The 21782-nt window shown below is 44.1% G+C and overlaps 1 protein-coding gene across 1 annotated transcript in view; it reads left to right on the top strand.

The window, feature by feature from the left end:
• wu:fb95e10 (protein piccolo) overlaps nucleotides 1-21782 on the top strand; it is a 37006-nt gene that overhangs the window by 3236 nt on the left and 11988 nt on the right. The window contains exons 2-3 of the mRNA XM_049560127.1: nucleotides 13803-14532; nucleotides 15384-15462. Coding sequence (XP_049416084.1) covers nucleotides 13905-14532; nucleotides 15384-15462 — 707 coding nt within the window. The 5' untranslated portion in view covers nucleotides 13803-13904. The remainder of the gene's footprint in view (nucleotides 1-13802; nucleotides 14533-15383; nucleotides 15463-21782) is intronic.

The following is a 21782-nucleotide window of genomic DNA, read 5'->3' as shown; positions in this document are numbered from 1 at the left end:
TGAATAGATAATTAAAATGTGTTTTAATTGGCCCCTAAACTCATTTAATTGATAATGACAATGACACTTGTTAGTTGCATTTCTAACAGCAACATGAGACTGAGAGCCACTTAACAACCCAGAGAAAAATCTTAGTGCACCATTGACGTGCCTCTTCTGATGAGATTATTCTTTGCAAAACATAATGAAAAATGGTCACAGAAAATTTTCACATTGGATGTCTTTCATGAGCTTGTATTTTAGGGCAATTTAAATTCTAATAACCTATTTTGCCCCCAGCTGGCCTCCTGACCTGTGCCTCCATCCTGCGTGGGTTGTCGCATTAATAGACCAATGTGTCGGCTTGCCCTTAGCCTAAGGACTGGTGTTTGGTGGGTGTGTGACTCAAATTGAACCCCCCCCCCCAGCTCTGAACTTCTCAATTGTGACAAGGGCAAGCCTGTGCCTCTAGTCATCAGGTTTTTTTCAGACTGAACCCGTGACCCTTGCACTTTTTTTTGCATCTTTAAAAATGACCACCATCACCTCCAGCCCTGTTTTATCCATGGCAACAGCAGCACAATAGTTTCTTGTTTCGAGATTATCAAAACACCAACAGACACTGTGTTTCCCTTTGTGTTTTCGGGGTGATTGAGGCTTGAGGAAACTGCCATGGGCTCTGCAGTGAATTTGTGCTGTGAAGATAAAGTGGAGATAAACGCTGCTGTCGTCTGTGCTCCCAGTCATGATAGCAGCCTTGGTTGTCACAGTTGTCAGGGCATGCAGTTGGCAACTGCCGGTGCGGTTTTGAGGCTGTATTTGCCAGCAGCTGCAGTAATTTGCTGTGTTTGGACGCTCTGAATTCCTCTGGTGGGAGGATGGATAATAGACGTGGTTCACAGCCTTGTTGCTAGGCTTCAAGACCAAATTTTTCATGGCCCAATGTGTGAGTGGCGCCTGGTTGCTTGGTGTGATTCAGCATTGGACATGTTAAAAATGGGGCCAAAATGGTGGTTGCTCTGTCAGTCACTATGCTGCTCTGCTACCTGTGGCTGTGGCAGATATTTGTGTCAGTGGGTCCCTCTTTACATCGACATTGCTGTATGTGTGCTTCTCCGGCTGAGTGCCTGATGTGGTCAAGGTTATGTCAGAGGCTACCCAGCCTGCCCTCAACATCGCCACCACGTGTGGAATGATAGGCATTTGTGCCAGGCACTGGTGCTGACAGAATGATTTACTCCCTTTACCATAGGCAGCTGTAGGGGCCCATTTATTTCTCTGTCATATCAGTTTCTCCTGGTGACACTTAAATCTGGCTATGCCCTGTCTCAGTGTATTAGTTAACTGCTGTAAAGTTACATCATCAACTCTGTGAAGTGCTTAATGTATGTTTATGGGTGTTGTGGATGTGGTAAAAACAGTGTATGGCAGTAGGTTGGCAGATGTTGTGGTATTTCGAGTCCATTTGTGTGGTGGATGTTTTGTTCTTAGAAAGCTGTAGTTAGCAGGCACTGATCTGGTCAACCGTCCAACCTGTCCGCCATCCTGCGAGGGATCAGATTCCATCTGGAACGTGCCTTGTTCCACTTCAAACAGGAGGACATAATCCTCTTATGGACACGGTCGTTCCACTTGTACTTTGCGTGCGTGTGTCCGTGTCCCTGGGCAAAACCTCCAGAGAACACCAAAGCCTCTCGGGCATGTTTCTGCCATCCTGTCCAGATGCCTTGGTTCTGCCCTCTTCCTCCATCTCTATATCTGCTCTATCTGGTGTCATTGATCCAAGCCACCAGCTGGTCCCGGGCTGGCCTGATCTCATTTACCCCCAAAGAGGAGCTTGTTTGTGGGCAGACGGCCCATTATGGAGATGATCCAGCAGCTCTTCAAGTTACAAATTAGCCTTAGTTTCTCTGTTGCCTCTCAGTTGGGTCCTCAGTCTCTCTCCTTGCGTTCCTGTTTCTTTCTTGCCCACACTCCCTCTGTCCCTTTTTACCCCCCACCACCAATCCCTCCTTTTATTGTCCTCTCTTAAAACCCTTGTCACTGCTATCCCTCTTATCTCCCAGGGGAGAGAGCTAACAGCATCAGAGGAACCTAATGCACTTCCTCTGTCTGTCTCCGTCTCTTTCTCCGGCCTTCCCATCTGTGGAGCTGCTACCGTGGCTCCCCATTTCTCCTGTGTGATCAATATCCACACAGTCGAGCTCTGTGCCCTGCTGGTCGTCCCTGCAGGCGGTGGAGCTCAGCCAGGCTGTAGTAGGGTCCTCACTGTTGTTTGCAGTCGGGCTCTGTCTCTGCCCCTTTTTGTTTTAAGGCTGACGGACCCTCTAGCCCTGCCTCCCCACAGTATTGTCTAGTTTCTGGGACATACTGAGGCCTCTGTTACTGCTGCGTATCCCTCCCTCGTTCTTTCTCATCTTTCTTGGGCTTCCCTCTGTCCCTCTCTCTCACTTTCCCCGTGTGTCTGTGTACTGTTTTAGGACAGTCGAGGCTGACTGTACAAGATTAGCATCTCTCTTTGTCCAGGGTTAACAAGCTCTGTCATGTGTTAATCTGCCTGTCCCCAGGGGGCCGAGTTTCTCCAAGCCTGAACGCACCATGGGAAGGACAGGGTTCGAGTGTTTGTATGTGTGTTTTGTGTGCATCAGCTTGTTTGGTGTTCGTAGGAAGGAGGGGGGTGGTTTGAACATGCACAATGGACAGCCCTAAACTGTGACGACAACAGTATTCTCTGCCATTTGTGGCAGTTATACTCGCCTTGATGCTGATTTGCTGTATTGTTTTATTACAGTGAGATGTTTTTTTATAGTCCTGTAATCCCTTAAACGCAGTTAAGTTTTCACTTGAGGACAGTTTGAAATCTTAGTGCGACGCTCCACAGAGTCCTCAGGATTAGTGCCACCCTTTCCGGTCACATGTTTCTGTGATCCAGGTGTCTGTCGCACAATCTGCTGCTCTATCTCACACACGCTAGCAGCAGCCAAGTAAACAAGGAGACAGAAAAAAAACTTGTTCCTTCCTCCCAGCAGGGCCTTTGTTCTGGCTCAGTTGGTCTTATTGAGCATCGCAGCAGCTCTTTGACTCACTGGAAATCAATTGATGGGAACGACTGTGCTGTACGCCTTTAAGGAGCTCACTTGACCAATCAGCAGGGGAGGAGACTGGTGTGTTTGTTTGTTGTGGCTCTGCCGCTGTGTGCAAGAGGTAGGTCTGGTTAACTAATGGCATCAGACACATTTGTCCTCACAGCTTTACTTTGTTGTCTACATCCACAAGTAGCTGTTCATCCACATGTTTTTATGTGTATTTTGAATTAGCACATAAAGAAAAAATGCTGTCCAGCTACTGGGGTTCAGATGATAGAAGATCTGAGTTGATAAAAATATTGATCTGAGTTGCCTTCAATTATCACTGCATGCTGACAGCAATCAATAAGCAGCAGTGAGCGCTTTTGCTCCTGGCTTTGCCTCCAAGGCTACATACAGGTTGCCCTACCTTATTGGTGAAGGTTGAAGGGGGCCTAAAGAGAAGACTTGCAGACGGTAGTTGAAAGAAGGTTCCCCGCACATCATCCAACACCATGCGGCCAAATCAGGTGCCTCTCAGGACTTGCAGACACTACTTGGGGCTGACAAAAGTACCTTCCCTCCTCTATTTGTCTTGTGGGAAAAAAATAATAATCTGTGTGATGTCAGAATCAGGACTATGTATTACAGTTAATAGACTCCTAAAAAGATGTTAGATGAGAACAAGGTAGTAAAACAAAAGGCTGTTTAATAAAGATGCAAATACACCATTATATATCATAAATCACTGTCAAGAAACTATACATGATTTTAAGTAGGGTTTGTGCATTAAAAATGAACACCATTAAAAACACAATAGCCTATTTCAATGTAACTGCAACTAAAAATACAGGTAAAATAATGTATTTCTTTACCCTAAAACATGCAGAAAAAAGTGCAGAGATTAACAATAATGTACCATGATGTTACAGAAAAGTTAGGACAAAACAAAACTTACATCAATAACAGCGTTGTGAAGTCATTTGGTTGCATAATTTGCCTGATTTTTTTTCTTACTCACAGCTTTTCACAGCATTTTGATGGAAGCCTACCCTCTCTCTGTCTCTCTCCCTCCATGTTGCTTCCTCCCTTTCTCCCTCCTCTCTGCCTGCTCAGCCCTCCCACAGTCTTTGGGGAATGCCATGCAGAGCAGCGTGCTTTGTTTGGAGTTTATTTGTGTGCAGGACAGAGGTGGTTTCCTGACCTCAGGTCGGGGGTGTTTGGGGAATGTGTGAGTTGTGATTAGTATCAAGTTGATGGAGGCAGTGGCAGCAGCCTTCATCTGACTCCCTCACCTATAGTTTCTATTCGTCCATCCCTGTGCACATCCTCATCAGGGATGTGTTTGGTTATAATCAGCCTCTTGTCTCATGGATGCGTTTGGTGTCCTCCGGAGATCTGCAGCAAGCTGTAGTGATGTGTGCTGAAGCTGAGAACGAGGCGGTGACATGCACAGAAACCATCCCACTAAGTGTCATGAGATGGAGAGTCAGCGGTTGCGGATGGTGGGTAGAAGTGGCTTTGAAAGGTTTTGCTGTGATCCTGGACCGCTGTTACATAACTCCTTGACAAAGATGAGTCCTAAAGCGAGAGTTTATTTTATAGGCAGGATGGGATTATCTGACAGTTTACAGTCTAATATAAATGGGTTCATTGACTGTGGAGGTAACTCTTTATTTCTTGTGCTCTACCTGTACAAACAGTGTTAGCCTGTGAGCTGTTGCAGCTGTTAGTCTGTTACTAGTGTTCTGCCAAGATTTGGCTGAGAGTAACTGAAAGATTCAGTGGCTGGGCATCTTTGCTTAGGATTTTTACTTTGATTCAGTTCAAGTTAAGATGGATCTCTCTCCATGTCACTCCCCTGCAGCACTCATCTTCTTTGCGTTACCATTTTTCCATTATCCATCAATAATTTTCTTAAATTAATTGATCAGTGGCAGATCTCCTGGCACAACTTCTGTTCAAAACAAGCATCCGTTTTGTTATCCTCTTTTTCTACTTCATGGCAAACCAGTTTAAGGTGCATACATCACCAACACTACTGGAGTGTGGAATAAGAGATTATATTGTGTAACTGGAGCATGCACAGTCACCACGCTTGCTATGCGTACAGTTTATGCAGTCACAAAAAATGGACTGCACGCGGACATCCACATGGGGTTTGCTTGGACCTTTGCTGGCATGGTGAGATGACACCATTTACGTCACACTAGGGCTGCGCAATTGGTCAAATATTAATCAAGATCACAATTTTGGCTTCCCACAATAAAATGAACATGATCGACTACGATATTGACATTTAAATGCATGCTCTGCTCATAGAAAACTCTTTCCTGAATGTTGATGCAGAGATTAGTGAATTAGCAGAATGTAGCACAGCATGGAAGTCAAAGCACTGCTCTGTTTATTTAAATGTGAAAGTGCAGTAAAATGTTTTGTCCCTAAAACAGTGAATAATGGTGATAAATAATCGTGATCTCAATATTGATCAGAATAATCCAGATTATCATTTTGGCCACCATCATGCAGCCCTACATCACACAAACCAAAGAGGACCCCTGCAGACATGCCGACACAGAAAGAATAAAGCAGGCTTAAGTCGCCCTAAATGGTAAGAAGTGTTGACTGAGACTACTGTTGTGATTTGGAGTAGGTTGAATGGACAATCTCAGGCCCCATGCCAGTGTGTGGCGTCTTGATTCTGACATTCTCCCCCTTGCAAAAAGGAGGAGTGATACACACACTCACATTCCACCTTATTTGGTAACTTTTGGCCACAGTCACAAGTAAAACAGCGTCAAATCAGAGGCCACTTGCATCAGCCTGCTCGTCTATGTGCAGCAGCACTGTAAGCAAAAGAGCAGTAAATTTTTGAAGCAGAGCTGCTTACGGTAGACCTAAATCGTGCAGAGTTGAGCTCCTCGAAGAGACAAGTTTGGAGCTGTTGTTTGGAGCTGATAGCAAGAAAGGAAGATGTAAAAGGGTACACTGATGTCCAGTATATGGATATGTATGATATTAATGAGAGACATTTTGACGTATTTTTAAAAGAAACTGAATATCAAGACATGTTTTTGTTCATTGTCCTCCAAATAAAGACTTCATGAATTTCTTACAAACTATTATTGATGTGAAGAGCATTTCAAAAATCAGTGCTCACAATTTCTTACATCGACATTTGTGATTTGACAAGATGTGCTTTATAAATGCTACCGTGGCTGTGTCAGAGGAAATAGGATGGTTTATTAGCAGTGTCAAAGAGCGAGCACAGCACTTCAGTATCTTCTGTTTGCTGCTTGTTGAGATAAAAGCATGTCAATTACAGGGTCAGAGGCCGCTGACTGCTCGTTAAAAATGCCTTCAAAAACCAGACCCGACCCACTGGCATCCTCCCCCTCACCGCTGATGTCTTTCCTTCAACCTTCTATCCTCTTATGGAGGCAGTAGTTACGCCTTGAAGGATGTTATCAAGCTTGCACGAGTTTGTGTCGGCGTTAGCGGCGTGTTACATCGGCCACAAAAGCTCACTTTCTTTTTGCATCTTCTCTACCGTCTCCGCCACCCCACCCCCACCACCACTGCCTCCTTCCCCCACAATCCCTCTCTTTGACTACTATTTAGAGTAGGCCCCGGGGATAGAAGAAGGCTCACAGAATACATGTGTGTGTGTGTGTGTGTGTGTACACAGTTGTGTACTGTGAAGCACAGCTGACTTTCTACCACGGCGATTCATGCACAGATACATGCTGGGATGGTTGGTTGGCTAAAGAGAGTGAATGAGCAGGGGACTGTGATTTTGGCCTTTGTGTGGAGAAGACGAAGAGTCCCGTGTTTCTCAGCGACAGTGGATGTGATTAGACATGAACACGCACCACAGCCAGAGAGCAGATTTGACATTAACTTAACATTTAGCTTACTAACCCTGCAGCTTCCTAATTTGAATGTGCATAATGAATCACAGCTACCCTTAGCACTACTTTCTTTTTCCAAATTCAGAAATGCATTTTTCTGTCAGTGGGTCTTTGAATGTAACCTTCAGCTTTATTTTAAACAGGCATGTATAGTGCATGTACATGCCCCCCTCCCTCCTCCCATGCACACAGTAGTAGATTGTACATGAAGCAAAAAGGGGGTCAAAGTACCAGTTTACTGTTAAAATATGCTGATGACCTGATTATTCAAGAAGAGTTTATGTCTAGACAGTCAGAAAAGCTTAGATCCCTCAGCGGAGCTGGATGCCTTCCAGATATTGACAGTATAGGCTCAAACACTGTTATGTGTCAGGGATACACACACGAGTATGAGCACACACACACGTTTTGTTTGTGTCCCAGTGTGGGTATTAGGAAGGGATGATGCCTAGGAGGATGATCTCACCTTGCAGAGCTGGCTTGCCCATCATTAGCTTAGTGCTTGAGGCCTATTAAGTGCAATAATAATGACAACAACAGAAATAAAACAGACAATGTTTGCCTAAAAGCAAATTTTACACAATGTCATACAAAATCCTTTTAAAAATAATGATGTACAAACAAGGAAGGGGCTGTGTATGAGATAAAATTAAAACTTCATGTATTAAAACATGTAAAGTACAGTTATACTTAAACAATATCCACTGTTATATACTGTGTCTACTTACAGTGTGCACAAATGCAAATGTAATAACAAGATAGATAGACTTGCACACAAAAGCTGTTACACTGACGCTAGTCGATAAAAGTGCATTTAAGACATTAGAGAAGAGCTAGTTGATGATCAGACCAAGCATGTGACTCATTCACCATAATACAAAGAATGTAAACAGTGTGTTTTTTTGTGGAGGGTGAGGATAGGCTAAAAGCAGTCCTTCACTGGTCTTTTCTGATCCTCTGCTTCGACCAGTACTGCTTTTGGTGTGGGTTTCCTTTGTTCTCGGTTTCTGTAGCTCATCATTGAGGCTTGCAGGGAATTTGGAGTGGGATGCTGCTTGGAAGCTGCAGCCACATGATTTAGACACATTGTGAAGGCCAACAAACACATTTTTGCAAAGTCAACTACATTCAGAAATTTACAGTCAAAAATCTGCCAAATCCAGAGGATACCAGCGCGAGACTCCCACTTCACTTTTAGTTCTGTCTCCAGCTATTGTTGTTAGCTGAATACCAAGAACAACAACCACAGCCTGTTGAAGTAGTTCTTCTCCTACAGATCCTTTGTGTGTTGCTCAGGCCACAGGAGGTCAGGACAGCTGACTGGCTGTCCGGTTAATAATATCTTGAACAGCGATTCTCTTCAGATTAAGCCATTTTATGTTCTAAGTGTTTCACATGGTGCACTGTTGCTAAATGTTTTGAAATGGACCCAGTGTAGCTGACATAGCCATCTGTCTGGAATCAGCTGCTGGAAATGTGCTCTAACTGACAAGCCATTATGTTTCAGGTCATTGAATACATTCTGTCCCTTATGGGTTTAAAATGCCAGCTTGTGTGTTACAGCCCAGGTTGTAGCCTTGGCGGGACCGAAGATGCTGTGATAGAGCAGCCAGTCTGGGTTTTCTTTGGTTCTTGGAGGAATGCCTAATAATAATATAAGTGTTAAGACAGTTGGAATATGATCCAACTTTATTCACATCTTATTAGTAGACTACAGGTAAAACAGAGACTTTTGAAAATGCTGCTGACCTCGTTTAAGTTGGAAAACTTGTTACAGTCTGGAGGGTGAGAAACTTTTGGAAACAATGACGCAGGCACCTACACCTCTGGTGGTCCAAGCGAAGAAATCTCTAGTCCTACTTTTCACCATCTTTGTAGTATTTTCTGTAACAAAGCCACCAACCATAGAGTGGACTATCTGCTTCCTGTTTACATCCTGCATGTGCATGCTCAGTGTACATGAATGGTATTACAATATGGGTTTGCAGGTATGCACGTATGGACAGAGATTATTTCTGAAATGATGCCAAAATACACATGTGGACGGAGGTTGTATTAGTTTTAAAAACAAAAACATATTAGTGTGGATGTGGGCTGAATCAATACCCCAGTCCATATTATAATTGGAGAGAGAACTTAAGCAATGTAACCCCAGTGAAATATTGTGTAATGCAATGGTAATGTTATCTCACCGTAACCCATTTGAGCAATGAAAATCCACCATCAGCAGCAGCTCTGGTAGAAGTGCCAGTGAACCAGCAACGCATTTAATCCCCAGTTCCTGTAGTGAAGCTGCTTAGTCGTAAATGGAGAAAGCTAGAGTATGCCACAAAGTGCCCCAGTCCTAATATGTGCTGTATGAATGTGAAGCAGGAGGTTGTAGAAAGAAGGATTTCTTAGCAAAACCGCTCATTGATAAATAGAATTAAACGATTACTGAGACATTTAACTGGCACATTTAGATGTTTGTAACCAGCTGTTTGAAGACAAGGTTGAACTTTACCTCATTTCCTTACATTACCATCTAAGCAAACATTTTACAGCTTCTGCATAGGCTCTCACCAGATGTGTTCCCTTGTAACAAAAGCTCACTCAGTCCGTTTGAAAGGCAATAACTCTCCACAATCTAATTAGGGTTAATGAAAACCCGTAATAGCCTTAATGGGTTTGATGTTTCAGTTGGGAGTGCTGCAGTAATTAGGGCTGAAATTCAAGATAATATAAAGCTGTCGCAGCACATTGACGAAACAATTACATGTCAGTCCAAAGTCTTACAAATGGAAAAATACGCACTTATAAATGAGTTCAGATTTCCGCATGGTGGTCACAGTTACTGAAGTCTGAACGTTTAGTAGGGAATTGGTGAGGAAGATGCTGTAAGAAAGGTAGAATCATGAGAAATTTAATTACAGTGGGGTGTAAAGAGGCGAGAGCCAGGGTGGGATAACTGTCATCTCTGTTTATTTGGCTGCTGACATAGTGAAAGTGTCGTGATGTGTCTTAAATCCCTCCATACCTCCAGTTTCTGTGGAGAGTAGATAAAAAGTCTGTTTCTGAAGTGTGTTCCTGCCCTAGTTGCTAACCTGTTTATGCTTCCCGCTGACTGATGGTCCTAATGACGTAAGGCCAGGCGAGTGAGCAATAGAGCCAGAGAGAGAAGTGCAATATCACAGCTGTCTGGAGACTTGCAGGAGAAAGAGAAATGTTCTACTGGCTGTGGCCGTGCAATCAGGATTTATCACTCTCTCTCATACACACACACACCAGCAGTGTAGGGTAGCAGTGAAATGCACAGCCAGGCCAGATGCTTTAGTTTACTGTGGGAAGAGCAGAACACCAAAGTCTGACATAGAGAGGAGGGATTGGTGATTGGACACAGTCTTATTTCCTGGTTCACTGCTTGGTCGAATTAGGTCACAGTGTTGATAGATATGCCACGTATTACTCAAACTTCGTTTCCCACAGGTCTGAAATATACTTGTGGTTATGATGTAGTTAGCCCCAGTGCTGGATACTGTCAGACACTGGTTAGTCCTAGTCCTTAAAATATTTTCTTTTGTAATGTTATGTTTCCATGCCTTGTACATACATCGTCAGCTGGTGAGGATGCTGACTTTGTGCCTGGGACACAAAATCATTTCGCTCGATATCATGAATGTAACCATCAAGTGCATATGAGACCCCTTTTACAGGGCTCTTATAATTTTAAAACGAGTCAGCTAAAAACATTAAAACGTTAGCCAGTGACGGCATTTTTGGAGCTAACATTAGCTTAATCAACATCAGCAGCAGTTGACGTCTCAGCCAAGAGGCAACTTCCAGGGTTGAAAAGTGAAGCCAACGCAGAAGTGCCAAAACTCCCAATTCATTTAATGGCTACTTGAGGCTGACTCCAAGAGTGAGTCAGTCCCCACAGACTCCCATGTTAAAGTGCCCAACTTTATTTAATAATTGACAACAGCCTTGATAGCAGCGTCTATAGCGCTAGCCATTGTTGTTATCACTCTTCATTGGTTATCCCTGCTTGACAACGACATTAGTCCCATCGGTTGTTTTTTATTTCAACTGAGAAACAGCTGTTTCATGTCAAGATGCAAGATGAATCAGAACCTCAAACTCTGTGGAGTGGGTGGATTCAAAGATCTGGATCCTTGCAATTAGCCACCTCAAAGTTAAGTCAAATATGAGTGCAGGTTAGAAATAAAAGACAGTCTGAACCACAGGTTCTGAAACAAAAATGAAAACAGTCTGGGATTTAAATGTCTTTATTCCCCCTCACTCACTCCCACCAGTGTCCACCCTCTCTCCTAAAAGCTGCGACTGGTTGTAGTTAGTCACATAATTAAGCCAGCTGTCCACATTTTGGAGCCTCACTGGCATTTAAAAACCCCTGTGACAGAAGGGTGTGGCATGACTTGTTCTTCGCTGCTACCCGTCGTCTCCCTCTCAGCCTCTTCGGTTGTTTTGGGTGGCGGCCTGTTGCACTAGCTGTGTGTATCTGTTCTTATGTGTTGTTTGGGATACATGGATATTTTTTTCTCAGTTTCTCCCCCTCTGGCCCTGCTCAGCTGCTCCGGCCATCTGTGCAAAGGCAAACAGAGAACAGAGGGATGGAAGGAGAGCGGTAGTGGTGGGGGAGGAAAGAAATCGAGGAGGGGAAAATGTTTGAGAGAAAAGGAGGATCATTGGAGAATGAAAGAAGGCCTTTTTTGACATGTGAGATTTAGTTTAGAAGACGAGTAAAGGATGACGGAAGAGGGAAAGAAAGACGATGAAGAGTGTGCGGGAATTGTTTCCAGGAAGCTCGCGGCATAAAGATGATGTCTGTCCTCTAGAAATAGGACAGTGAGTGTGTGCACGTTTAGGTCAGTGGAAACTGGGATGACTAGTGTTGTCTGGATTTTAGAGTTGGACCAGCAAATATCAGCCAATAGTGAGCTCATTTTACATCTTGTTTTTCCCCTGTCTCTTTTCTCCCTCCGTCCCACCTTCTCTGACTGTTCCCATGCTCTACAGGCCAAGCCTCTTCCTCTGGGCCGGCCTCTGTGTTGCCTCAGAGTTTGTCTCACCACTTAGCCTCCTGCGCAGCCGGCTCCTCGCTCTGTTTGTAAACTTTGACAAGCCAGTTTCCTGCCGCTACTCCCCCCCTCACTTCCCTCACTGCTTCTCTCAGACTTGTAAAAACCTTTCCGTTTCCTCTCATCCTTCCATTTGCAAGTAGCTGAGGAAACCAAATAAGAGACAGTTGTTTAATATTGATGCAGACAGTGTATGACAGCTCGTATTACAGATGGTTGCCCTTCATCAGGCCTCATATGCTTCACGTCCCACTTCTTGTCCTCAGTTGCTCATGTCGCTGACTGCTCCGTTTGCAGCCCATGAGTCAAACTCTCTGCCTATCTTTGGTTTTATTGTACATGCCTTGACCCACTTAGCAAATACACTCCAGCCTTTTTCCCACCTCAGCCTACTTTTCTTTTTATAACCATTTTAACCTAATAGTGTGAAGCAGGCTGTCTTAGCATTTCTCATGCATGTGCAGATTCCAAACATGCGTGTCTTAACATTACTACAGGTGGCATATACATGTGTGTGTGTGTGTGTGTGTGTGTGTGTCCAGTTTGCGTGCTAAAGCTTTTTGCGCTCCCTTAAGTGTACTATCCCGTAAAACTAGTCTTCCACACTAGTGACTCTGATGCCATTTTGTACCAAGGAAAAAAAAGAAGCCAACCCGTAGCAGCCACCCCGGCCAAGTGTGTCACTGAGCTTTTTAGTGGCACAGAGGGGACCATTTGCCTCTGCATTGCAGTTGGCATGAACTTAATTAAGGCTATTTGTAGAATGTGTTGTTTTTGCAGTAGGAGACATATTCTCCTCTGCTCCTCCTCCTGTGGTCCCTGAGACAGAAAACATAATATGAAATGTGTTGATCTAATTGCTTCCCTCCGAGCATGACTTATGAAGCTGTGATTTGTTTTTGTATGACCGCCTTTTTTGTGCTTGTGTCTTTCTCTGTGTATTGCATTGTCCTAGCTAGGCTTCAGTCCTCTCCTGGATGATGCAACAGTTCAATTTTCAATAAATTATAATGGGATGTTGTGTTCCATTTATATCCTACAGTCACTTTGCCTGCTAACTAGGGTTGGGCACCTTTCACTTTTGAACTGATACGGTACCATTTCTTGTACCTGTAATCCGATACTTGTACCCAGTGACCCCTTTTTACTTGGCTTTCTACTACTTACGTGCTCCTCTAGCAGTGACACAAGCCTATAGCTAAAATAATTCGGAAAACAAAATAGACAAGATGTCGAAAATATTGGTGCAGATCAATAGTTTTAGTTGCTAGGAAGCTGACGGATGAGCCGTGGAGCGCTGTGGCTGGCTTCCCAGCTTTGGGGGGCTTCTGTTTCCTGGCTGAGTTTGACCCCTGCAGCTCTGCAGAGCTTCCTTGTTCATAGCCAGCTTAGGGGCGCTTTGCAGCTCTTCCATCTCTTATCTAAATCTGTGCTTTCACCCAGATGTGCTCTCAGGTACCAAAATTTGGCACAGATGGATTTAACGAGAATCAGTACTCTGTTGTACTTCTGTAATTTGGTCGGTACTTTTAGAAGTACGAAGTTCGGTACCCAACCGTACTTCTAGCACTTGGACACTTGTATAAAAATATTTTTTTGTGTGTGTGTGTGATGCTGAAGCTGTAAGAAGATACAATCCATCTCTTTATCTGATTCCTGGAGCTGACAACATTCCTGGTGCTCTATGTACTGATAGTAGAGACAACACACTGCTTTTCATGTCTGGTCTTGCTGTTGACTGTGTTGTACTGTATTCTGTCTCTTCATAGACCAGACCGTGCTATCTCAGAAAGCCTGTAGACCTGTGGCCATCCTGTGAGATCTAAGTCAGCCCTGCCCTGCAGAGACGGACCACTACCACTCAAGGGGAGATGAAGCCGGATGGGGTTGCCACGGCGGCGCTGGAGCCAATGGAAACATTGGAATCCAACCCAGTAAATGAGGCAGCACCAGCCGCGGGACAGGAGCCCAACGAGGCAGCCAGTCCGGCGGAGGAGGAGATGCCACAGCAACCTGCAGGAGAAACAGGCCAGGAGGAACCCCAGCCAGACCAGGCCAAGGAAACCCCAGCTGATAAGCCCAGCAATAAGACTTCAGGAGACTCCAAAGCCAAGGCTGCCAACAAGACCACAACCAAGACGAAACCTGGCGCCACCAGCGCAACCAAGACCACATCTGGGTCACGGCCCAACGCATCCCAGAACCGCCTGTCGAATGGCGTGTCTAAGCCCCAGACCAATGGAGTGGCTAAGAAGACAGCACCTGCTGCGGCCAAAAAGACCACCCCTACCCCAGCTCCCTCCAAAAAACCAACAGCTCCGGCCGCAGCCCCAGCCTCCAAGAGCAAAGTGGGTGAGAAGAAAGCCACAGGGCCTGCCCCTGCCACCAATGGCGCAAAGTCGATGACCGGAACAACAGCAGCCAAAAAGACACCATCCACAACTACTGCTAATGGTGTCAAAACCAGCACCACTGCAGCTGCTGCTAAAAAGCCCCCAGGTTGGTGAAAATGTCATCACAAAACATAAAGTTACAAAGTGTGATTCAGAATGTAGGCTATGAGGGAAAAAACACATCCACAGGAAGTGTAGCATGAAATGTTTTCTCAGCTCTGCTCTAATGAGGAGTGTTGACTGTAATGTGATGACACGCGGATACATGCACATAGGATGGATTGAGCACACATATTACACATGCCACAGTGACTGCTGGTAATCTAGAAATGCTTTTGCCCCAGATCCTTATGACGTGACCTATATCTGTGATATATGTTACTATATACATACTGTCATATACAGTACTGCTCTGATGGTTCTGATGTTTCTTTACTTTCTCCTCTCCTCTCCTTCCTTGTTTCCTCCCCTCTCTTCTTCACTCTTACCTTGCCTCCGCTCCTCTCCTTCCTTGTTTCCTCTTCTCTCTTCTCCCTTGTTTCCTCTTCTGTCTTCTTCTATCCTACCTTGCCTCCTCTCCTCTTCACTCCTCCCTTGCCTCCTCTCCTCTTCACTCCTCCCTTGTTTCCTCTTCTCTCTTCTCTCCTCCCTTGTTTCCGCTCATCTCTCCTTCTCTCCTACCTTGCCTCCTCTCCACTCCTCCCTTGTTTCCTCTCCTCTCTCCTCCCTTGTTTCCTCTCCTCTTCTCTCCTACCTTTCTTCCTCCTCTGTCTCCTCTCCTCCCTTGTTTTCCTCTGCTCCTCCTCTCTCCTCCCTCATCTCGTCTTGTCTCATCTCGTCTCCTTTCCTCTCCTCTCCTCTCTCCATTTTTCTTTCTTCTTCTCTACCCCCTTGTTTCCTCTCCTCTTCTCTACCCCCTTGTTTCCTCTCCTCTCTTACTCCTGTTCACTTCACCAGCTTCCAAGACTGCGTCTGCAACCCCCACCAAGCCTAGCTCTACTGCCTCACCCAAGCCCCCTGTTTCCAAGACAACCAGGTAGGTGTGACATTTGTGTAGAATCGAAGCGTCACTTTGCTGGAGTGTGTGTCTGCATACATGCACACGTCTGAAAGAGATTTTCTGTGTGTCTTTAGACAGCACAGGCAGCTGTCTATAATTGGTCCTCTTCTCAGGCATCCTTCAGGCTAAAATTTTATGAGCAGGCTCCTTTTGTTAAAAGCCTTTCCAGTGATTTGCTAGCACATAAGCAAATTTGCTCCATGAGATAAATCTGAATAAGTTGCCGAATAGATAAGAATTGCGGAGACTAAATTCAGCATTATAAATCTGCTCAGTGCCAAGAAGAGAAGCCGTTCGTTCAAAAGGCTTCACTTGGCTGCAGGTTCAAAGGAGACCCTGTTAAAGAAAAAACACCCTGGAGGAATGAGGGACAATGATCCCCCACATAGAGGCTTGGAAGGGCCGGGTATAAGTAGGCCAGCAACCAGCCAATGTCAGAACAAGCCTTAGAGGAATGCCTCGCAGGGATTCACCAGAGCAAGCATTATACAGCAGCATTATTAATAAACCAAGTTTTGGGGAGGAGTGGGGTTCGGAGCAGGGAGAGGGGGGCAGTTGGAAGAATAAATTGAGAACAGGAGAAAGCTCCTAATGTTTCTTTAGAGTGAGTGTTTGCGTGCGTTTTTGTACATAAGCATGTGTTGTGAGTGTTTGTGTTCATTCAGGTCAGCATGTGTTCCTCACCTGAGTCACACTGTGTGCATGGTGTTGGGTCCGGAGGTGACTTGGCGACAGACCAGGAGATGAGACTGAAGGAGTCCTTTGTCTGAGACAGTGATGATCGTGATCAGATAGAGCCTGTGGGAGTCTGTTCTTTTTTTTTTTTTTTTTACAGCGGCTCATCCCGCTGCCTTCACTTCTTGTTTGTTTGTTTCTTAGAGCAATGGCGTCTTTCTTCCTCACTATTAAGCCACCATGGTGTGCGGTATGATGTGTTATGTCACCATGTCGGTGCGTCTGTGAAGACGCATTGTTTAGTCTGAAACTCTTGCGTCAAACAGATTTAACCACTTGTAGAAAACCTATTATAACATACAGAAACCAGAAAACAACCACATACTGCAAGCAAGATGCTTAAAGGGATAGTTTAGTTTTCAACCATCTTTGTTTCACAACAGTGTGGGTAGTATGTGTAAATGAACTGTGGTGAACTTCCTTTATCTTACCAGCGCCCAGATCTCCCTTCTCATCTCTTAGCTCAATCTGCTGGATGATTTAAGCTGGCTCTGGGGCTGTTGCTCAAATTACAGATTGTACTTCCACTTATTCGTATGCCCTTCCTGTCACCACAGACACAAAGAGTCTCTTTCTCTCAAACTCAGACTAAACTCTGATTAAACCGTGAAACATGCAGTGCTGATAAAAGATTCTGTTACTTTATTGCCTGTTTCTCACCCTAAATGTTTTCTGAAACATATTTTTGTGCACTGTTTAGTTGTAATATGAAAGTTTGTGAACAGGAATATGGCGCCATACTGCATGAAAATGGAGGCTGATTACACTGTGATTAAACTAAATCTAAGCAGTGTTGTTCAAATATGAACCAAGATTCTGTGACTGTGTTGCCAATTTCTCTCCTGAAATATAGAAACATATTTTAGCGTATTTTTTAACGTTAATACAAGATTGTCTGTCACTAGCAGACCGTTATATTGTCAGAACAGCCAAGCTTGCATTATGTCACCCAGTAGCGGGAGCATTTATTGGTCCGATGTGGTGCAGTGCATTTTTCTACCTCTTGAGCAAAAGCAAATGCTACTGCCCTTTTTTTTGTTTCCTCTGGTCCTGTAGCACCTATTTCAAAAGTATCTATATTTCTACTGTATAGACAGCATGTTTTGGTAGCATGTTGAACAACCAACATATGTACATAACACAGCTCCGACTGCACAGGGAGCAGCTCCGGTCTCCTTCTTATCTGTCTGTGGCACGGTAGCCTTCAGGTTTGATAGGATATGACTCATGACGAGTAACCTATTAGATAGTGCTGTGGGTGGGACATTAAGCAAAGCTACAGAGCGGGAGATGGCAGAGAGGGGGGCTGCATCAGAGCCAAAGAACTGCATTTTTAATACATTTATTATATCAGCTTAAAGTGGTTATGACGGTGATAACCTCATCACTGGGTAGTATCACTTGATAATGCTGGTAATGCTGTTGTTGTCACAGCTGTATTTGATATTTTCGGAAATACTCTAATTACTCTAGTTACCTGTTTTTAGGGAAAAAAATATATCTGTTGAAATTTTGTCAAATATGATAATTGATGTTGGCTTCAGAAATCCAATAGAGTAGATGACAGCTCTGATCGAGGTGTGGAATACGTACATAACACAAAAGATGCCTTAGTCAGTGTCAACAGACTCACATGACCTATACCTACACGCTAAGTTGCCAGGCACTTCCTTCCACCTGACAGCAAGGTGTTTCACATGAAAATCCCTGAGGTCACCACACACACACACACACACACACCCCCACACACACCACGTGCTTTGGGTAGCAGTTGGATTGCTGAGATTACACTCAGATTAAAGCTTGATGTGCAAACATCTAATTAAAAAGTATTACACAAGGGCATGTTGGTAATCACTGCTGTGGTACAGAACGCTCATTGTGCGACCTTTGTGAACTTTCAGGGTGGTTTTGTTCAAAACTACTGACACACTAAATGCTCACCCAGTTCTCTGGATTGAGTAATTATTAATCTATCATAACATTTACATTTAACACTCCTCAACACCTTTGTGTGAAATGAATTCTCTCGCATTGTCTTTGCTAACCACACAGCTGTTGCCTCAATATTAACACTGAAAGGTGTAAATATGGTTGTATATAAAAATCTCAAACACTGCATTTGATATTTTAATATTAAAATATTTTTAATAAGTTGCAAAAATACACGTGATCTCTTTCACACCTGTGCTCTACTTTTGGATATGTTTCATACAGCAGGGCTTTAGGGAGATGAACCTTGTGTAGGACCCTGAACTGTATGAGTCTAAAGCCCCGTTTCCACCAAACACTTTCAGTATGGTACCTTTGGAACTAAAAGTAACCCTTCAGACATGGTACATAGACCCTAACGTTTCCACTGCAAACAGCACTTTAAATGTTGGTTGTTGTCACTCACTGCTCCGTCCAGCACTCACTGTATTTCCTCCTTTATCAGTCTGCACCTCGTTTATCGTCCACAGAACAAGGCTGCACGCTGACATTTTCAGAACAAAGTAAAACAGGCTGCAGTGAGAGTCTCTCTCCATGGGATATTTAAAAATGTTGGGTTTGTGCATTTAGTCCTTCTCAGGCAAGCTCAGGGGTTTAGTGTTGCTGCAACCCACAGCAACAGCGCTCTGTGACCCTTTTTTTTTTCTCTGAATGAGGATTAGAATATATGCAGTTCACATAAGCCAGTCGAAATTAATACATATAATCCTCCATGCACATATAAAGATCCACTTATTACTATAAGTGTATGTCATATAAAAACTAAATTAATGGTCAGAGTTAATGTTAGTTAATGTTCCAACTTAAGAGTTGGCGGCAGTCGGCGTGGTGGTTATTTTCTCAGACTCCAGCTGCTGTGAGAGGCAGCTAAACATCTTTTCATTTTATAATTACAGTTTACTAATAAATCTCTCCACAGTATGAACAGTGGTTACATGAGCCTCAAAACCAGTCACAACTCAGCCCTGAGCAGAGTGACCATCCTCTACTGACCAATCAGACTGCAGTGTTCACAGCTTCACCTTTTAGTACCAGATCTGTGTGCTAGGCTCCCCAACAGAGGGGGGACCAAACATGGGGACGGTACAGAACAGCTCTTTTGGTACCATGTACAACTTTTCACAGTGGAAATGGAAGAAAAGTGACCAAGCAGTACTGTACCGTACTGCTTGGTGGAAACGGGGCTGAAGTCAATCGCCCCTTTTCACTCCTCATCAGCAGAGTCAATACCCAGCTTGTGCTCCCACGCAGCCATTGTTTTACTCATAGAACAGTCATCAAGTGACAGGCCGGGCTTTTAAATAACAAGACTAATGAGAGACTGAGCTGAAATCTAGCCGAGGCTAATGTTGGAATCAGGTTAATATTGGATTAATAGTGCGTATTTAAGTGCGCTTTAGATGCAGTATTTTCTGCTGTTAGTGTATGAGCGAGCAAAGTGTGTACACACAGTAGATGTGTAGCCCAAAGAAGGATTTATCTGCAGTAGACCTACATATGAATCCCCATGAGAGAGGTATAACCATTACTGATGATGGGCTCTTCTGACAGCACCACGTACCCTTGTAGGCAAATTTTGTTAAGTGTGTGTGTGTGTGTGTGTGTGTGTGTGTGTGTGTGTGACTGTGCACGTCAGCATTTGTATGTATGATGTGCTTCGACAGGGCCATAAATTTCTGCTTTAATTAGATTTTGCCCTTTTCTAACCTCACTCAATCCTTAACTCAGACCTGCTATCAGCAGAGTGGTGGAGAGAGACGGACACATTAATTGCTACATCAGACACACCCTGCCTCTGCTGTCACGCACACACACCAGCAGTGGTTCTCTCAACTTACTCAGTGTTACTCTCCAGGCTCAATTGATTTAATTCAATCTGCAGCAGGTTCCAGTTATCAGATAAATAAGAGTGCAGAGCAAATGCAGGTTCACTAAGTGACATCAGTCTGATTTAAGGCCACTCAAGTGTTTGATCCTCCTGCTCAGCTGGAGGTTTTAGCAAAATTAAATTAGGTTCTTTAGCTGTTGATGCGGATGACTCTTAATTACGGCGCAATCCTTGTCTGGTTGTTTTTGTGACACAGTAAACCTTTTAAAACTTTTGACTCATGTAAATAAAAAAAAGTTTTAGTTGTCCATGTTTAGTTGTAAGAAAGGTAGCCTTTCTGTTTGGACTCATCTATACAGAAAGGTAGCCTTTCTGTATAGATGAGTCCAAACGTCACAGCATTTCAGCAGCTAAGAAACGAACGTGAGCTTGCCAACCCCTCACAACGAGCCAAGAAGCCCGTCGTTTGTAGTTTTACCCTTAAACAACTTCCTCTTCCACTCCGTAAATCCACCAGCAAACCACTTGATTTACAGGCCGTCCACACCTGGGAGTTGACTGCAGCACACCAACTGGATTATGGGCGTAACTGCGGTGTTCGTGGAGCTTTGTTGTCTAGTGGTCTATTAATCGCAAAAGGCCTCACATGGTTTTGTTGGACAAATTTTAAGTCCCAAAGTTTATTGCTCTTTGAAAGGCTGCACTTGCATTATTATGTTATTATATTATCATATCAATGACATAAAATGGTCTTAATAAAATCCTTTATTGTCCAACATAGGTAGTTACCATGACACGCATAATTGTTTATGCATCATATGTTATGATTGATGTGTGTATAAAAACAGAGTCAAGATTTTGGTGTGTGTCTGTGTTGAATGTGAGTGTACGTGCATGTGTGTGTGCGTACACCTGCTGTTTGAAGCTGATTGCCGGCAGCACGCCGCTTGTGGCAGTGTGAGTCTGATTAGTGTGCAAATGGAGAAAGTAGAAATCATTATGGGCTGTTTGAACATCATGTGTATGTGTACTAACAGCTTATGTTTCAGCTTGTGTGCATGAATATTAACCAATTTCTGTCTTTCTCGGGCTGAAGAGTGATTTGTGTCCAGTTTATGACTGATCTTATAGGTGTTGTCATGTATATATGTATACACTATGAAGGCATCCTTGGTAGGAGCAGCGTGTAATTAGGATGCGGAGCATGTGTTCATTTGCTGGTGTATTACTCAATGTGATGTGGAGGTAAAGGGGGAAGGGAGGCATACATGCTGGCTTGCTGAACACGTGGTACGTGCGCACGTGCCGCTGAGCTGCTTTCTCCTGACTGCCCTGCTGTCTGCGGATGCAGTAGAGTGAAGAGAAACAAAAATGGTGGCAGTTCAGTATGGAGGCTACATGGCTGAATAAGTCATGTGTCCCTGCTGAGCTCCCATCACTGCTGCCAAAGATACATACAGAGTGTGAAGGCTGTGCATGCAGAGAGTGCGAGTTGTGTGCATGAATGTGTGTGTGTGTGTGTGTGTGTGTGTGTGTGTGTGTGTGTGGAGGCAGAGGTGGAAGAAAGAAGCCGAGGACCAGAGGGTATCTCTGTGTGAAGCAGAGGGGAATTTTACCCTATAGTAGACTAGAGGACAGAGGAAGGGTATTCAGTCCATATTATACAAACCCAGAGGAGGAAATGGGACGAGTTCACTGACGGGCGATCAGGTGGTTTTCCATTTTTGCCGTCTCTATCCTG

The sequence above is a fragment of the Epinephelus fuscoguttatus genome, linkage group LG19, assembly GCF_011397635.1.
Source record: "Epinephelus fuscoguttatus linkage group LG19, E.fuscoguttatus.final_Chr_v1".
Lineage (NCBI taxonomy): Eukaryota > Metazoa > Chordata > Actinopteri > Perciformes > Serranidae > Epinephelus > Epinephelus fuscoguttatus.
This window is presented reverse-complemented; position numbering and strand designations above follow the sequence as displayed.